At 57.3% G+C, this 18262-nt stretch overlaps 1 protein-coding gene across 1 annotated transcript in view; it reads left to right on the top strand.

Moving 5' to 3' along the window:
* Positions 1–16975, top strand: part of LOC133349478 (serine/threonine-protein kinase PLK3-like) — a 28950-nt gene extending 11975 nt beyond the window's left edge. The window contains 12 exon segments of the mRNA XM_061562967.1: positions 968–1055; positions 2088–2183; positions 3126–3324; positions 5177–5342; positions 5875–5945; positions 10013–10167; positions 10169–10437; positions 11628–11711; positions 12011–12194; positions 12587–12722; positions 13087–13203; positions 15105–16975. Of these exon segments, the coding sequence (XP_061418951.1) occupies positions 968–1055; positions 2088–2183; positions 3126–3324; positions 5177–5342; positions 5875–5945; positions 10013–10167; positions 10169–10437; positions 11628–11711; positions 12011–12194; positions 12587–12722; positions 13087–13203; positions 15105–15287 (1748 nt within the window). The 3' untranslated portion in view covers positions 15288–16975.
* Positions 16976–18262: the final 1287 nt, after the last annotated feature.

Raw genomic sequence — 18262 nt, forward strand, 5'->3', positions numbered from 1 at the left:
ACCACCCACTCACTCGCACCACCCACTCACTCGCACCACCCACTCACTCGCACCACCCACTCACTCGCACCACCCACTCACTCGCACCACCCACTCACTCGCACCACCCACTCACTCGCACCACCCACTCACTCGCACCACCCACTCACTCGCACCACCCACTCACTCGCACCACCCACTCACTCGCACCACCCACTCACTCGCACCACCCACTCACTCGCACCACCCACTCACTCGCACCACCCACTCACTCGCACCACCCACTCACTCGCACCACCCACTCACTCGCACCACCCACCCACCCACACCACCCACCCACCCACTCGCACCACCCACCCACTCGCACCACCCACCCACTCGCACCACCCATCCACTCGCACCACCCACCCACTCGCACCACCCACCCACTCGCACCACCCACCCACTCACAGCACCCACCCACTCGCCCACCCACTCACACCACCCACCCACTCACCACACTCTTACCACCCATTTCACAAAAAAACAAAGATTCCCCGTATAGCCTTCACAGATTATTGGGGCAAGTGCTGTTAGCGAGCACCAATGAAGGCCGGAACGGTACACGAGGGGGTGGGTGGCCAGCAACCACGATGTTTACTGCACACCGTACCAGGTATTCATTTGAGGCTGAGTCGACCTAGAGGAGGCCCAGGACCGGTACAGATAATCGTCACCGTTGTTGGCCATGAGCAGGAATCGAACTCGGGTCGCCGGGTTCATAGCGCAGCGTGATAACGACTACACCACCGCTCCCACCCACCCACTCCACCAAACCCATCCCTGTGTTACCCGCGAGGGGGGGGGGGGGTGCAGGCATATTCGCGTGTCTACATATGGGGAGCGGTGGCGCAACGGTTAGCACACTGCGCTACGAACCTGCCCCGTGGCCTGGACGTGTCCGAACACGCACCCGTGTGGACCGTGCGACCGCTGTTTGTCTCGGCAGGGAATTTCTTCATCACGGAGCGAATGCAGCTCAAGATCGGAGACTTTGGCCTCGCGATAAGGCTCGGCGAGGGAGTGGAACAGAAGAGGTGCCAGACCCCCCCCCCCTCCACTTCACTCGCGCCCCGTCCCCCATCACGTGTCTGTGTCTCTCTATGGGTCTCTGTTGATTAGCACAGGTGGCTACGTACGGTGCAAAATAAGTTCTACATGCATGTCTATCTATGGGTCTCTATTTTTGTCGAAGGGTTTCTGTTGGTCTCTGAATATCGATGGGTCTCTGTGGGTCTCTATGTATATCGATGGGTCTCTATGGGTCTCTATGTATTTCGATGGGTCTCTATGAATATCGATGGGTATCTATGAATATCGATGGGTCTCTATGTATATCGATGGGTTTCTATGGGTCTCTATGGGTCTCTATGAATATTGATGGGTCTCTATGGGTCTCTATGAATATCGATGGGTCTCTATGAATATCGATGGTTTCCATCGATATGGAAACCATCGATATTCATAGAGAGACCAACAGAAACGCCTGGTGTACAGGAGGTCGTTTGTTTGATCCCGACCCTGGACGCCTGCTGTTTATATTTGTAGTTTGCATGGATTTTTCTCCGGGTCCTCCGGTTTTTCCCTCCCACATTTTAGAATCAACATCACCACGCGTTTAAGAGCTTATTTGGCTGCTGTTATAGATTTCCACACGATGACGAGGAGCCACTTCCTTGAGCTATCATTTGTGATGGCCTGGTCGCTTGTGAAAGAAGAGCTACATCGCTCGGGGTGGGCCTCACGTGGTACAATAGAGAAGTTTAGTTTTTGACAGTTCATAGTTCACATACGGTTTACACCGGAGCCTGCAAGGTGCAAAAGCGTTTTGTGGCCTCCACGTCTCGGACCCTCGTCGCGCCACGCGGCCTCCTGCGCACCTACGTGGTCGTCGTTGTCGTCATCAATATCGTCATCATCGTTGTTGTCATCATCGTTGTTGTCATCGTTGTCGTCATTGTCGTCGTCGTTATCATCGTTATCATCGTTGTCGTCGTCATCAACATCATCGTCGTCATCTTTGTCGTCGTCGTCGTCGTCATCGTTGTCTTCATCGTCGTCTGTTGCAGGACGATCTGCGGGACTCCCAACTACCTCGCTCCGGAGGTCCTCAACAAGCAGGGCCACGGGCGCGAGGCCGACGTGTGGGCGTTTGGCTGCATTGTGTACGGCACTCACGTGACACGCGCGCACACGTGCCACACGCGCACATGGCACACGCACGTGGCACACGCACGTGGCACACGGGCACGCACGACGAACGCCGTGAGCGGAACCCTCAGCCCTAGCCCTGCTTGCCCCCCCCCCCTCCCAACCCGAGCCAGATTCAGATGTCGCAGCCAGTCGAAAAACCAGCCGTACCGTGCTGGCTCGGCTCGGATGTGCCAGGTGGGGCTGGGGAGTTGTGGCTTGAAGGTGGTATTAAGCCCTCGGTGGGGGGAACACATTTTTCCCATCCCTGCCGTAAATGTGCGCAATCGTCTGTTGTTATAGCGATTGGTCGATTCACATTTACGGTCCGTGGTCTTTGATTGGCTGGGTTTAAAGGGTGGTTGCAAGTCTCGGGCAGCGAGTCCTCCACAGGCGGTGTTGAGTCTCTGCGGTCAGTGGTGGCAAGTGGTGGCGCCGTCCAAATCCCAGCTTAGCCTCGCTTAACACCTCGACAAACATTCGCTCGTGACTTGAACCTTGAACTCCAACGGTTGACCCTTTGCGACCCGCCCACCCCCGCTCTCCGCGGCGAGCGGCCGCGCTCGCGAGGAATTCTGACGGCGGTCGTGCCTCAAATTCCGCGTCAACCACAACCCCGGCGATGGAAAAAATGAATCCGGTCAAACCCTCGCCCCCCCCCCCCCTCAACCATTATATATACGGAGTGGTATCTCCTGTAATCTCTCATTTACTTGATACAGCTGTCGGGCTGTGACGGTTCCACCTGAAGACGGACGCTTGTGTTGCCTCCGAAACGTCGTGATTTTTATTTTATTTTGCTTTTATTAATTTAAATTTTTTACCTACGTGACTTTACCGAAAAAACCTAAGAATACTAATGCCCCCACCCCAATACCCACATTGTGCCCCCGTCCCCCGTTGCCCCGCTCCCACAGCTACACGCTGCTGGTGGGGCGCCCCCCGTTCCACGCGGGCGAGCTGCGCGACACGTACCGGTGCATCCGCGAGGCGCGCTACCCGCTGCCCGCGACGCTGGGACACTCGGCACGCTCGCTGCTCGCGGCGCTGCTGCGGCTGGCGCCCGGCGAGAGGCTGGGCCTCGACGGCGCCCTGCAGCACCCCTTCTTTACACAGGTGGGGCAGGGTACCCCGCTCCACCCACCCACTATCCACCACCCACTACCACCCACCCACCACCACCCACCCCTTCTTTACACAGGTGGTGACGGGTACCCCGCTCCACCCACCCACCACCCACCACCACCTACCACCACCCACCCACCCACCCACCACCACCCACCACCACCACCCCTTCTTTACACAGGTGGTGACGGGTACCCCGCTCCCACCCACCCACCACCCACCACCCACCACCACCACCCACCACCCCTTCTTTACACAGGTGGTCAAGGGTACCCCGCTCCCACCCACCCACCACTACCCGCCCACTCACCACCCACCCCACCCACCACTCACCCACCACCTACACCACCCACCCACCACCCACCCACCACCCCTTCTTTACACAGGTGGCGACGGGTCCCCCGCTCCCGCCCACCCACCACCCACCCGCTCACCACCCACCCACCCACCACTACCCCTAAAGCCTTCAACGGACTGTTAGGGTGCACGTGCTGATGTCGAGCACCCAAACGAGTTCCGGCACTGCGGACGATGGACAGGGAGGGGGGTGGGGTGGTGGGGGGCAAAGATCCCCCGGGTAGCCTTGATAAGCTTTTGGGGCAAGTGCTGCTGGCGAGGTAGCACTTGACGAAGGCCGGCACGGCACACGAGGTGGTCGGGTGGTCACCACCACCACCACGCCCGCCCCCCCCCCCCCCCCCCCCCATGCCGATGTTTGACACGCACCGCGCCGGGCGTGGAATCGACCTCGGGGGGATGCCCAGGAGGACTCGGGTGCTGGTTGCCGTGGGCGACCCGAGGTCCGATTCCCGCCGGGTTCGTGGAGCAGCGCAGCGCCAAACCGCCGCTCCCCGCCGGCGGGCGCACGGACGGGGAGACGCCTCCGCCTGTTTGCTCGTTAGCGCCTCGTCAGTCGCGCCGCTAACAGCGGCCCTCCACGTGCGTCACCCGGTGGGGGTGTGGGGGGGTGGTGGGGAGGGAATTGCCTTTTCTCACCGAGGGTGCAGAGAGGGGTGATCCTGTTTCATCACGCGGGGGTCTCCCCTGTCAAGGGGCGGTGCTGGTTTAGAGGGGGGGGGGGGGGGGGAGTGCCGCCGTCAAATCAAACGCGCCCCCCCCCCCCGTGCCCAGGACATCCCGTGCCAGATCCGGTGACTGCTGCGGATTTTCATAACCCAGGTCGCCTCCCCCCCCCCACCTTCACCCGCGCGTCGCTTCACGCTTCTGTCCTTTTGTGGTCAACCGCGTAGCAGTGGTGGCCTTGCTGTTGTTGCAAGCTGCTGTTGCAAACTGCTGCTGCACACTGCTGCTGCAAGCTGCTGCTGCACGTTGTTGCTGCAAGCTGTTGCTGTAAGCTGCTGCTGCAAGCTGCTGCTGCAAGCTGCTGCTGCAAGCTGCTGCTGCACGCTGTTGCTGCACGCTGTTGCTGCAAGCTGTTGCTGCAAGTGCCGCTGCTAGTGCCACTGCTGCTGCAAGTGCCGCTTCTGCGGCAAAGCTGCAAGCTGCTGCACGCCGCTGCTGCCGCTGCTGCTGCCGCTGCTGCCTGTAGTCCTCCAGCGCTGTGGCGGCAGCAGCGGGGGGGTTGGTGGACCGCCGCGCACTGCTGGGTTGGTGGGGGCGTGCGAGCAGGAGCCAGAACTCCCGGCTCGCCAGCAGAATGCGTCGCAGGGTGAAGAAAAAAAACGTGGAACTCCACCACCTCGTTCCCTCCGCCGCTTTCCTCCCGCTCGTTAGCGTTCGCTAATTGCCCTGAAACTTTGTTATTTTAAAGAGCTACCCCGCCCACGTGGTGACGTTCCCGCGCTCTCTTCTCTTCCTACCACCCCCCCCTCCCCCCCCAAAGGGCTTCACGCCGGAGCGACTGTCCAGCAGCTGCTGCCACTGCCCCCCCGACTTCCCGCAGGAGCTGAGCCCCCCGCGGGCGCTGCTGGTGCGGGCACGGGACCTTATCTTCGGCAGCGGCGGCAGCGGCCGGCGAGACAAAGCGAGCCGCGACGCGGCACCCGCCGGTCGGTGTCACCGCAGAGTGGGGGAGGGGGGGGGCTGGAGGGGGGGGGGGGGCTGGGCGGGGCGGAGCTGGGGGGGGATGAGGTTGGGGGGGGTGGAGGGGGCGCTGGATGAAGTGGGGGGATGGGGCGTGGTGGGCGATGGTTGTGGAGGGTCATAGGTGGTGATGTGCCTTGCAGTAGCATAGTTTTTTTTTGGGGGGGGGGGTAGTGCAAGAGCCCATTATTTGGGGGGGGGGGCGGTTTGTATAACAAGAGAAGTCTTGCTCCAGCCACTGCTGGATGATCGAGGCCTGGCGTGTTCGTGGTGGGGGGGGGGAGATGTGGAGCGGCGTGTGGGCCGGGCCGCGTGAGATGGCCACGTTTTTGCGGTGGGATGGGGCCGGGGGGGTGGTGGGGGAAGATGCCTTTATCCAGCAGTGGGTAGATAACGGCCGATATCGATGCGCGATGTTGTTGCCCCCGAGACGTGAGCACGTGGTCACGCCAGCCCCCATCCGTTGTGTTGCCCCCCCCCTCCCCCGCCACCGTGCAGACGGAAAGCCGGATGAGTCGCTGTCCGAGGAACTGGCGAGGAGAACCGCGCTGCTGCTGCGTGTCAAGGAGGTGAGTGCGGGGTCAGCGGTGGGTGACGACCCCACGCTGCCGGTTAGCTGGGTAGGGGGGGGGGCAGGGAGAGCGAGGAATGGTGGTGTGGGTAGGCCTTGGCAAGGCAAGGTAAACGTTAAAAGGTAATAAGTATAACCCGTAAAAACAAAGTTTTTCACTATAAATCCTTTATATGCGTGGCGGCTAGAGTCCTCTCGTCCTCTGGCTTGAGATGGCTGCCACCTATGGGTCAGATGATTGTCTGCCAGTATTAAGCAATTGGTAATTAAATATTAATTGTTTTCCCTAAACAGTGTAAATTTTTTGACAATTTCTTTCACGAACATTAATTGTATCACACAACGAGTCTGTGTGCAAAATGTCAGCTCGATTGGATCACGGGAAGTGGGTTAAAAAACGACCGAAAGATTTGCACGGTCGTAAGCAACCAAGCAAGCACGCAAGCACGCAAGCAAGCAAGCGAACTTAATATAAAGGATTTAAAAACGAGGCTACCTTTACCCACCTTTTACCTTACCCCTTGCCATGTCGACGCCTTTACCTTTACCCTTTTACCCGGTAAAAAGGGTAAATTACCTTACTTTGCCGAGGCCTAGGTGTGGGTGAGCGAAGGAGGGGGTGGATGGCCGAGGTGAGAACGGGGCTGGGTTGGTGAGTAACACAAGGTGGGTGAGCGGGTTAGGTGAGTGGATGAGTAGGTCGGCTTAAAAAGAACCATGGCCCTATGTGACCTTTTTGCCAGTATCCGAAATGATGAATAATAAGAATAGGTTGTACCCTTTCTAGCTGTAAAACAGCTGTGTTAAGATGTCCAAACACCAAACTGAAACCTTTTTCAAGGAAATCGTGTTTACATTAACTACAATACTTGTGGTCAGAATGCAAAAAAAAAAATACTCTAGCATATGCATTGTCTTTTAAACTGATTGGTCCACACCAGAGACAGCTTTCTTTTGAGCCTCGTCTCAAACGGTGCTCGGGTGCTAGACCAGAGGACGCCAAAAGGCGTACACAGCCCAAAGACAATGCACTATCAGAGTAATGAGAGCTCGGGGTGAGCATCTACATCATGGGACCTCCTTTGCCACTACCAAAATTTGATAATAGGGTTTTCCCTTTTTTTCTGGCAACAAAACCGGTGTTGAGATGTTAAAACACCAAACTGAAACCTTTTACAAGGAATCATGGCTGCATGAACCACAATGCTTGCGGTCAGAATTCAAACAAAAATCATGCTCTGACAATATATGCATTGTCCTTGAAACTGATGGTCCACACCAGAGACAGCTTTCGTTTTAAGCATTGTGGTTAATGCAGACATGATTCCTTGTAAAAGATTTCGGTTTGTTGTGTTTACATCTTAACACAGCTGTTTTGTTGCCAGACAAAAGGGGAAAACCTATTCTCATGTTTTGGTGCTGGCAAAGGAGGTCCCATGATAAAAACGCATGCGTATGTTTCATCAATACAAGAACCATTTTAAAGCATTCATTAACTTGGGTTTCCGCGCTTAATTTGACCGCTGGAAATCCCAACTCTGATGAGCGAAACGTCGAGTTTAACCCGCATCGGCGGCGAACGTGATCGTCACGTGGCCACGCGCGCGCGGTTGGTCTGGTGGTGGTCTCGTGGTGGCCTGGTGGGGGTGGTCTAGTGGTGGTGGCCTGGTGGTGGTGGTCTGGTGGTGGTGGTCTGGTGGTGGTGGTCTGGTGGTGGTGGTCTAGTGGTGGTGGCCTGGTGGTGGTGGCCTGGTGGTGGTGGTCTGGTGGTGGTGGTCTGGTGGTGGTGGTGGTCTGGTGGTGGTGGTGGTCTGGTGGTGGTGGTGGTCTGGTGGTGGTGGTGGTCTGGTGGTGGTGGTGGTCTGGTGGTGGTGGTGGTCTGGTGTGGTGGTGGTCTGGTGGTGGTGGTCGTGGTGGTCTGGTGGTGGGGTGGTCTGGTGGTGGTGGGTGGTCTGGTGGTGGTGGTGGCCTGTTGGTGGTGGTGGTCTGGTGGTGGTGGTCTAGTGGTGGCCTGGTGGTGGTGGTCTGGGTGGTGGTGGTGGTCTGGTGGTGGTGGCCTGGTGGTGGTGGCCTGGTGGTGGTGGCCTGGTGGTGGTGGCCTGGTGGTGGTGGTCTGGTGGTGGTGGTCTGGTGGTGGTGGTGGTCTGGTGGTGGTGGTGGTCTGGTGGTGGTGGTCTGGTGGTGGTGGTCTGGTGGTGGTGGTCTAGTGGTGGTGGTCTAGTGGTGTGGCCTGGTGGTGGTGGCCTGGTGGTGGTGGTCTGGTGGTGTGGTGTGGTGGTGGTGGTCTGGTGGTGGTGGTGGTCTGGTGGTGGTGGTGGTCTGGTGGTGGTGGTGGCCTGGTGGTGGTGGTGGTCTAGTGGTGGCCTGGTGGTGGTGGTCTGGTGGTGGTGGTGGTCTGGTGGTGGTGGTGGTCTGGGTGGTGGTGGTGTGGTGGTGGTGTGGTCTGGTGGTGGTGGTGGTCTGGGTGGTGGTGGCTGGTGGTGGTGGTGGTCTGGTGGTGGGGTGGTCTGGTGGTGGTGGTGGTCTGGTGGTGGTGGTGGTCTGGTGGTGGTCTGGTGGTCTGTGGTGGTGGTGGTCTGGTGTGGTGGTGGCCTGGTGGTGGTGGTGGTCTGGTGGTGGTGGCCTGGTGGTGGTGGCCTGGTGGTGGTGGTGGTCTGGTGGTGGTGGTGGTCGGGTGTGGTGGTGGTCTGGTGGTGGTGGTGGTCTGGTGGGTGGTGGTGGTCTGGTGGTGGTGGTGGTCTGGTGGTGGTGGTGGTCTGGTGGTGGTGGTGGTCTGGTGGTGGTGGTGGTCTGGTGGTGGTGGTGGTCTGGGGTGGTGGTGGTCTGGTGGTGGTGGGTGGTCTGGTGGTGGTGGTGGTCTGTGGTGGTGGTGGTCTGGTGGGGGGTGGTGGTCTGGTGGTGGTGGTGGTCTGGTGGTGGTGGTGGTCTTGGTGGTGGTGGTGGTCTGGTGGTGGTGGTGGTCGGTGGTGGTGGTGGTCTGGTGGTGGTGGTGGTCTGGTGGTGGTGGTGGTCTGGTGGTGGTGGTGGTCTGGTGTGGTGGGTTGTGGTGGTGGTGGCCTGGTGGTGGTGGTGGCCTGGTGGTGGTGGTGGTTGTGGTGGTGGTGGTCTGGTGGTGGTGGTGGTCTGGTGGTGGTGGTGGTCTGTGGTGGTGGTCTGGTGGTGGTGCTGGTCTGGTGGTGGTGGTGGGTGGTGGTGGTGCTGGTCTGGTGGTGGTGGTGGTCTGGTGGTGGTGGTCTGGTGGTGGTGGTCTGGTGGTGGTGGTGGTCTGGTGGTGCTGGTCTGGTGGTGGTGTGGTCTGGTGGTGCTGGTCTGGTGGTAGTCTGGTGGTGGTCTGGTGCTGCCCCCTGCTGTGGGCAGCCTGGATCGTCGCGCTGGAAGAAGGGGATCGATCTCGGCGGGAGCTCTGTGACCTCCGCTCTCGTGGGGGCCGGGGGGGGGGGGCGGCGGGGGTGGGCCGGGGGGGGGGCTGGGCTCCCTCCTCCCACCCCCGATCTTTCTGAGATTTTTCACCCCTTTTCCTCGTCCCGAGAAAGTTGCAAGATGCAGGGTGTGGGGGGGGGGGGGGTGGTTGTTGTGGGGTCTTCCCGTTCACCGCTGGGAATCTCGGAGCGAGTGACTCGGCATGAATTTTATCCGATTTTGTAAAACAAATATATTTATTTGATTTTATTTAGCGCCCCTGTTCTTTTAAAGACGACGTCACGCCCCGCAGAGAACCCGGAGCGGCACAACCGCCCGCACTCTGCGATAGTCGGCGCCAACGCTGTGCCGTGCGCCCTCCAGCCGCGCAAGCCCGTTGCTTCCGTTGCCGCTCGGAATCGATTCCGTTTCCGACGACGTCGAACGTTTGTAATTGGAGCGCAAACGGAAGGGAAAGGTGATGGACGTGCGTGCCCGCACATCGTCAGAACGCGAGGAAGAGTTCATCGATCGCCAGGTCGTTCGTGACGCCGATTTTTAGACCTCTGCGGTGGACGGCGTCGGCGCAGTTTAATTAGCGCGGTTCTAATTGGTGCGGTTACTATTTCCCCCCCCCCCCCCACCGCCCACGGCCCCCGCGGTTAGGACGACACCGGGAGCAAGAAACCGCCGCTGTCGCCGGTCCCCACGTGGCTGCAGTGGAAGTGCCGCGCCCGACGCCGCGACTCCTGGGTGCGCGATGCCCCGGGCTTGCCGCAGCAATCCGGCACGACCGCCACCTCGCCACGATCCGGCATGACCACCACCACCTGCCACCTCGCCACGATCTGGCACCACCGCCACCATCACCGCCACCGTCACCGCCGCCACGACAACAACAGACTCCCCAACCGCCGCCTCTCCGCCACGCGGCGGTGCCACCACCGCTGCCGCCACCAGCACCACGCCGCCCTGGGCAAGCGCGAGCCAAGCGGGCGCCGCCATGCCGCCGACAACGCCGCTGACGCCGCTCCCTGGCGCCGTGAGGATTGTGAGCGCGGCCACGCCGCCCCCCTCCACAGACTCGATAGGTGAGGGGGCGGGGGTAGAGGGGGCTGGGGTCGGGGGGCTGGGGGGGGGTGGGGGTTGGGGGGCTGGGGGGCTGGGGGGGCGGTGTCGGGGGACTGGGGGGGGTCGGGTTCGGGGGGGTCGGGTTCGGGGGGTCGGGTCGGGGGGGTCGAGGGCAGGGTCGGTGGGTTGGGGGATCGGGGGGGGTCGGTGTTTTTACACACGGGGAGGCCCTTGGGCTCGCAAAGACACGGTGGGGGGATAATTTTACATTCTAAAGGCAGCCGGGTCATAGGCGAATTATAAAAGGAAGGCCTCGAGCCTAGACTTACACAGGGGCAGGGGGTCGACAGTATGGACTGTGGAAGGGGGGGGGGGGGTGTAAGGAATGAATTCTAGACAGTGGGGGCAGCACAGGAGGAGGAGTGACCTCCCCACTGAGCTCCGAGGCACTCGAGTCAACTCTGGGATAGATTTTCTTTGTGCGTTGATATTTTGTCCGGTGCGTTGTTCTCTGGGTTTATCTTGCACATGCGTAGAGTTTCTGCGCGCGTGTGTCTGTGTGTGTTGCTCGCTCGGAGCTGGGCCTGGGCCTTCCCTACGTCTGCTCGGCCTCATTTGAGTAGCCGGTGCGGTGTTTAAACACCGTCACTCGGGAGACAAAGGCGGCCGGGCGTGGTGCTGGTCACCCACCCCCTCGTGTGCCGTGCCGGTCTTCATAGGTGCTACTCGCTAACAGCACTTGCCCCAACAGTTTGTCAAGGCTACATGGGGTGGTCTTCGTCTTTGCACACTGGGTGGAAACGTTGGTGCTGAAAAAACGTTACAAACCCGGTGACACGAGTTCAATTTCCAGCCGGTGCTTCTTGTAAAATATATATTTCTATATATATAATGTATTCTAGATTTGAAGCTTTCGTGACTGCAAGGATTCATATTCTTAGGTTTTTTCGGTAAAGTCACTATAAAATAAAAGTAAAATAAAATAAAAAATCACGACGTTTCGGAGGCAACACAAGCTTCCGTCTTCAGGTGGAACCGTCACAGCACGCTTGCTGTATCAAGTAAAAAAAAAAACCTAAGAATATATATAATGTATATATACACACACACGAATAAATAAAAATACGTACGTATTTCTATATAAATATATATTCACGCATACATTTAAAATATTGTAATATTTACGTGGTCGTGCATTTTACATTCCCAGATTTCATGGGAAATGACACTCTGCTGAGCATCACCGACACCTTCCTGGAGCTGCTCAACCAGTGCCTGGAGTCCACACAGATGGGTACGTGCGCCCCCCGGGGGTCCGTGCGCCCACTGGCGGGATTGCTCGTGCCGAAAACGATCGCCGAGTTTGCCCGTCGCGCTTGCTCATTTTGCGTGTCCGCTGCTGGTGCTCACTACCGTTGCTCGTTGCCGGGCACTGCGGCTGCTTTGTCGTGGATGCTCGCGGTCGCTCGTCGTGGTCCGATGGCGTCGTTCACCACGCTTGCTCCGTCGTGGATGCTCGCGGTCGCTCGCTGCCATCGCTCGTCGCGGTCCGATGCCGTCGCTCACCGCGCTTGCACCGTCGCGGTTGTTCAGCGCCGCGCTGGGAGGAGGTGGCGGCACCCGCGTCACCGCCGGGCGCCGAGTCCCCGCCGCTGCTCTGGGCGGTCAAGTGGATCGACTACTCCAACAAGTACGGCTTCGGATACCAGCTGTCGGACCGCAGCGTCGCCGTCCTCTTCAACGACGCCACGCACCTCCGCCAGCTGCACGACCGCAGGTGCAGCACCTCCACCACCAGCAGTATCACCACCACGACCAGCTACAGCACTACCTGCACCACCACCAGCACCACCACCAGCACCTACAGCACCACCACCACCTACAGCTCCACCACCAGCAGCTACAGCACCACCACCTACAGCAGCACCACCACCACCTACAGTACCACCTCCTCCACCAGCAGCTACAGCACCAGCACCATCAATCCGAACAGCACCACCTCCACGACCTCCACAATTCAATTTTGACTGGATTTGCGACCTCTGCTCGCGTGACCCCCGTGACCTCGGCGTGACCCCCCGTGGCCTGCGCGTGACCCCCGTGGCCTGCGCGTGACCCCCGTGACCTCGGCGTGACCCCCGTGACCTCTGCGTGACCCCGTGCTTGCAGGACGATCCACGCGTGCGTGCGGGGGCGGCTCAGTGTGCTGCTGGAACCCCCTGGGCCGGAGGTCGCGGCGCCGCTGTCGACGCACGCCAGCGTCCTGCGCTACCTCGCACGCTACATGCAGGACAACCTGGTGGAGGTGCGAGTGTGTGTGTGCGTCCACCCGTGTGTGTCCACCCGCGTGCGTCCACCCCTGTGGGGAGCGGTGGTGTAGCGGTTAGCGCTACGCTGCGCTACGAACCCGGCGACACGGGTTCGATTCCCGCTCACGGCCAACACCAGTGACAATTATCTGAACTGGTCCTGGGCCTCCCCTAAGTCGACTCGGCCTCAAATGAGTACCTGGTGTGGTGTGTAGTAAACATCGCCACTGGGGAGACAAATGCGGCCGAGCGTGGTGCTTGCCACCTTCGTGTGCACACAGTGCCGGCTTTTACAGGCGCCACTCGCTGCTCACAGCACTGTCCCCCGACGGTCCATCTGAGGCTGTCTCCGCTGTCCAGGGTGCTGACCTCCCGGCTGACCCGAGCGAGCTTTCGGACGGCCCGGAGCCCGTGCTGCTCAAGTGGAAGAAGACCGACTCCGCCATCCTGCTGCTGTTCAGTCACCACGTCCTGCAGGTGGGAGGGTAGCCCCCCCCCCGCCCCCCGCGAACCCTCACACCTGCCCAGCAAGGTGGCAGTACAGCAAGTCGGCTGGCAGGGTCGTCTGGAGTAGCCGATGATTGAGTGCAGGGAGCTTTCTTTCGAGCACCAAGCTAAAACGAAACTATTTATTTTACCAGGCAGGGTTCCACTGAGCCATGTAGCTCTCTTTCGGAAGTGACCTAGCTATGATGCGGCTTATCACCTGGACATTTACAGCAGCCGAAATATTCTAAACGCCACGTTTCTAAATCTGCACTCGAAGTACTCGGAGGTACTCGGAGGTACTCGGAGGTACTCGGAGGTACTCGGAGGTACTCGGAGGTACTCGGAGGTACTCGGAGGTACTCGGAGGTACTCGGAGGTGCTCTCCGGTTTCCCTGCGTGAACAGTGGAGGAGCTCCGTGCCGGATTATCCTCGTAGCAAAAGTATCGATTGCTAGGGGCCCCACACTTTCACAGGCCCCGCGCGAAATGCTTTCAAGATATCAATTCTTGTTCGGTGATTCTGCACTTGCTCTATTACTATAGTACTATACCGCCTTCAACTCTTATGAACGACTGGGTGTTTAAGGTTAGCGATTTGTCATATCTAGCTGTGTAGCAAATGAAAAAATACAATTCCTTTGCTATGCAAGTACAAAATTTGTGTTTTTAATATTTTAGTTTTTTTTAAGGGCCCCTTTATACAATATGCTACAGCCCCCTCCCCCCCCAACCTAAACTAACTCGCTACTCCTACGGAGGTTTACAACAACCAGTACAGTATTCACGATTCATAATTGGTTTCTTTTCAGTTTGGGTGTGTCGTGTATTAATGCCAGATTTAATGTTTTAAATGTATAAGAATCTTTTTTATCGAGGCAATGTTGCGGGGCCCGATTTTACATCACGCACATTGTCAACAAAAGCCAAAACCGGGTTATAAAAAGCATGGGGGGGGGGGAAGATGGGGAACTGGCTCGCTGCCCCCCCAAACCATCTGGGGACCAACCAAAAGGCGAGAGGGTGAGGCATAAAAAAATTAAAGATGACAACCCTCCACCACCACCCAGTGGCCAGAGACGATCTGTGTCGCGTTATCGCGTGAGGAGCGAATGGAGGTGGAGGAAAAATTGAGGAGCCCAAGCCAGGGGGTGGGTGGTGGTGGTGGATGTGGGTGCAATGGTCCTAACTTAATCTTACATGCAACTGGACATCTCTGGAAAAAAAAAAGCTTTGTAGCTCATCGGATTGCTCGGGTATACATATTCTGATTTTTCTACAATAGTTTTTTTTTTGGGTTAGATCGGTAAATATATAAATGTGTCGTTAAAACTCGCCACCACCCGACAACTAGAACGTGCCAATTCGTGACGCACGTTCTGTTCACGTGACAACCCTTACTAGTTGGCTGTGTCGGGTGGTGGCGGGTTTTAACGACACATTGATATATTTACGCCATCTATCCCAAAAAAAAACAACCTTATGGATGGTATTGGTCGCGAAAGTCTACATTTCGATTTAAAGCTTTCGTGACTGCAGGGATTCATCTTCTTGGTTCTTTCGGTAAAGTCACGTAGAAGGGAAGTAATAAAATAATAAAAATAAAATGAAACGGCTGTTTCATTCAGACGCTGTCTCCTCGACAGACCTGGTCTTCACCTGAGGACGGCTGCTTGCATTGTGGCCGAAACGTCGTGAGAATAATTTTATTATGTTTTATTTTTATTATTTTATTACTTCCCTTCTACGTGACTTTACCAAAAGAACCAAGAAGATGAAAGCCTACGTGTTAAGCATTCTGATTTTCTGCGTGCATCTTTTTGTGCTCTTCTCCCACCCCCCACTACCCCCCCCCCCCCCCACTCGCCCCCCGCCCCCCTCCCCTACGACAGGTGAACTTCTTTAGCGACCACACGAAGGTGATGCTGAGCCGGCACGCAGGCGGCCGGTGGCTCCTGACGTTCGTGAGCGAGGAGCGCGCCGTGACGACGCGCCCCCTCGACTCGCTGCACGCGCATGGAGTCTCTCCCGCGCTGCGCAACCGCCTGCAGGTTGCGCGCAAGCTCCTGCGGTAGCCACTTCGCCCGCCCATCTGCCTCGTGCCCTTGAGCGCGCGTCTCGAGGCTGGCTGGCTCGCTCGCCCGATTGATTAATCGGTGGTCACGGATTCGTCGATTCGTTTTGGAGAACGGTGTTCAATTTGGTCGTCGGTTCTTTCGGCCGCCATCGTTCAGCGACCGATGAAGTCGTTATTGATACGTTCATCGGCGGGCTCATTAATTTGTTTTTGTGCCCATATTCGATTTGGTCGATTTACCAAGTTGTGTATTTATCAGTCGATTAATCGTTTGTTTACTTGTTGTCGTCACGACGCTCCAGTAGCCGACTCGGCCATCTGGTTGCCCAATTGATACGTCCCGTGACCGATTCAGTCCATTGAATTTTTTTCCGTTGATTTTAAATTTAGCGATCCGTTCGTTCAGCGCCTTCATTGAGTGACTCGTCAATGTATCCGCTCACCGACTGATTCGTTCGTTCCCTGCACTCGTAGCGACGCGTAGATTTTAAAAAATCGTTTCTTCCGCTCGCCCGCCTATGACCGTTAATCCTGAGATTCGTTTTGTTTACGAGTTATTCAAAGTGATATGCAAACTGAGGGCCAGTCCCCTCGGTGGATGCTGCCGAGGATGGGGGTGGGGGGGTGTGCAAGCCACGTGGTCTGTACCTCCAGCGGAGCACCAGCTACTAGACGCTAGCATAGCAAGTAGGTTGGTAAACTAACTCCGTTTGTGGAGTTTTTCAGTGCAATCCCTGCACCCCCTCTCCCAGAAATGCCCAGCATCCCTCCCACACTTTTTAAAAATAACGCTAAAAAAAATAACTTGCCCAAACATGATCCCCCGTGGCGGGGTGGGGGGGGACATCCTCTTGCAAAGGAGTCTTAAGACTCCCCAAAGGTCCCTCCCTTGCGTAGACACTTTACATTAGTTGGAGTTAACTTAAAAGCCAAAACAAATGCATTATTGTCAACAGTCTTTGTTATCACGTGCGGTATTAGATTATCCGGGCCAGTTTTGTTACAATTATTAAGTTACACCGCAGGATTGCGGGAGGGGGTGGTGGTGGTGGCTTGGGGGGAGGCCTTAATCTAGCAGTGGATTGGCCATGACTAATGCGAAAATAAATTTGAATTATAACTAGCAACCTAAACCCACAGATCAATTGGAAGTCTGGCCGTCCCTCGCTCCAGCCAAGTCAGCCCAGCCAGCCAGCCAAACTTGTAAATAAAATAGTCGTAAAGTCTGCAGATATTTTCATAGTTTCCTGTGATGGCAAAGGCCTGTTGTAGGCCGTGTTCTCACAATGCATTGCGTGTTGTGCGAGGGGTGGGGGTGGGAATCTGCAGCCGTGCGGATGACTGTTGAAGTTGAATCTAATCGATTCGTAGACTTGGGCTACTCACGTTGACAATTCTTTAATCGGAGTTGTTTTAAACTTTGATTTAGAGAAGACGGCCTCCTTTTGTGGCCTAGTCACGGCAAAGTCTGTTTGTTATACCAAACCTAGGGCCAACGCCAATTATTTCACGCAGTAGCCATCAAGTTGAACGCTAAATAGTCTGGGAGGTCGTGTAGGTAACCATTTTCAAGATGTTGCACTTTGTTATAAATCTCCTTTGGGTCTAAACGGGTCTCTTTTTATACTTGATGACGAAAACCCTGTTACTGAGGGAGTTGTAGGCCTCGGGTGAAGCCTGTGTTGGAGGTGGAGGGGGGGGGCGAGTCTCCTCTGACTGCGGGGTGGGGGGGGGGGGCTCTCTTTAGGGGGGTTGCCACCTGTCCCTGGTTTTCCCCGGATAGCCCTCTTGTCGAGGTGATGATCACACTGCTGCCCTCTTTTTTTTTGTAATCTGCTAACTCTTCCCAGGACATTAAAACGGGCCTGGGTTTTTGTCAGTTGTGTGACATCAACAACAACAATCCACCACTCAAGGCAACGCATTCACCTGTAGATCTCTCGCCTCGTTCCAGGTATTCGCACGGCATCCTTCCACGTGCAATGTCCCGGATTGTCGTGACCTCAAGAGGGTGGCAAAAACCAACCCCCTCCTAACCCTAACCCTCCTCCAACTGTCCCAAGCAGCCTCCAGACCCTTAGGCCTGCGTTTTAGGTTTGAATCCTCTCGTCCGTGTGAGTTCCCAACCTCCACCGCGTATCGTTTCGCCCGATCGCTGTACTCCTCCAGAAGAAAGGCCCCTCGGGACCTGTCGCTATTTTAAAATTTTTGGCTGTCTTGTCTTGCAACTCCGCCAGCGCTTGCGTTGACGTGCACCGTCCCCGAACGGCACGACTCGCGCTCGGTAATGTTCCTAGGCCGAGCGTCGTCGACGGCGAAACGAACGTCGCCAGCAACGCAAGAACCCCGTCTGCGACCTGGCAACTTGGGTGGCTGGCAAAGGGGGGGGCAGACAGTTTCCCGGTCCTTTAATTCATTAATTCAATCCTGTATTCTCTCGGTCTTTATTCACCGCTCAGTCACTCGGTCAACGTGATTTGGATTCGATGTAAGCTCTGCTTGTTGGAGAGCAAAGCCTCTCTCTCTCTCTCAGGGCGGCTTCGCCTCTCCACGTGACCTCTGTCCGCGATCTGATTTAGACGTCGGCTCATCCCAAACTCTGTGACCGCCTGGGAGGAGCGTGCAAGATGAGATTTGTCTGGATGTCTCCGGCGCCGACTGTTGCCCCCCATCCGGGAACCTTCGGGGGACCCCGAGTTCCGTCGGTAGATGTTGTGGCGGCTTCGGCAGGCGGCGGGGGGGGGGGGGGGTCCTGTTGTGTGTGTGCCCTGCGTTGTAACGCGACCCACCCCCCTTCGCGTTGGCGATTTGTGCACTAACCACTCCTTTGTGTGCCTTGTGTGGTGGGGGGGGTGGGGGGGGGGGTCCAGTGTCTCCTTCACCCTTTGTGATGACGCGGTTGAAACAGTGGGGGGGGGGGGGGGGGTGCGGGCAGAGAGCGATGCCGCAATAGTTGGGCGCACTTGCGCTACG

Source organism: Lethenteron reissneri, chromosome 4 (assembly GCF_015708825.2).
Source record: "Lethenteron reissneri isolate LAM-NWPU_2019-01 chromosome 4, ASM1570882v1, whole genome shotgun sequence".
Lineage (NCBI taxonomy): Eukaryota > Metazoa > Chordata > Hyperoartia > Petromyzontiformes > Petromyzontidae > Lethenteron > Lethenteron reissneri.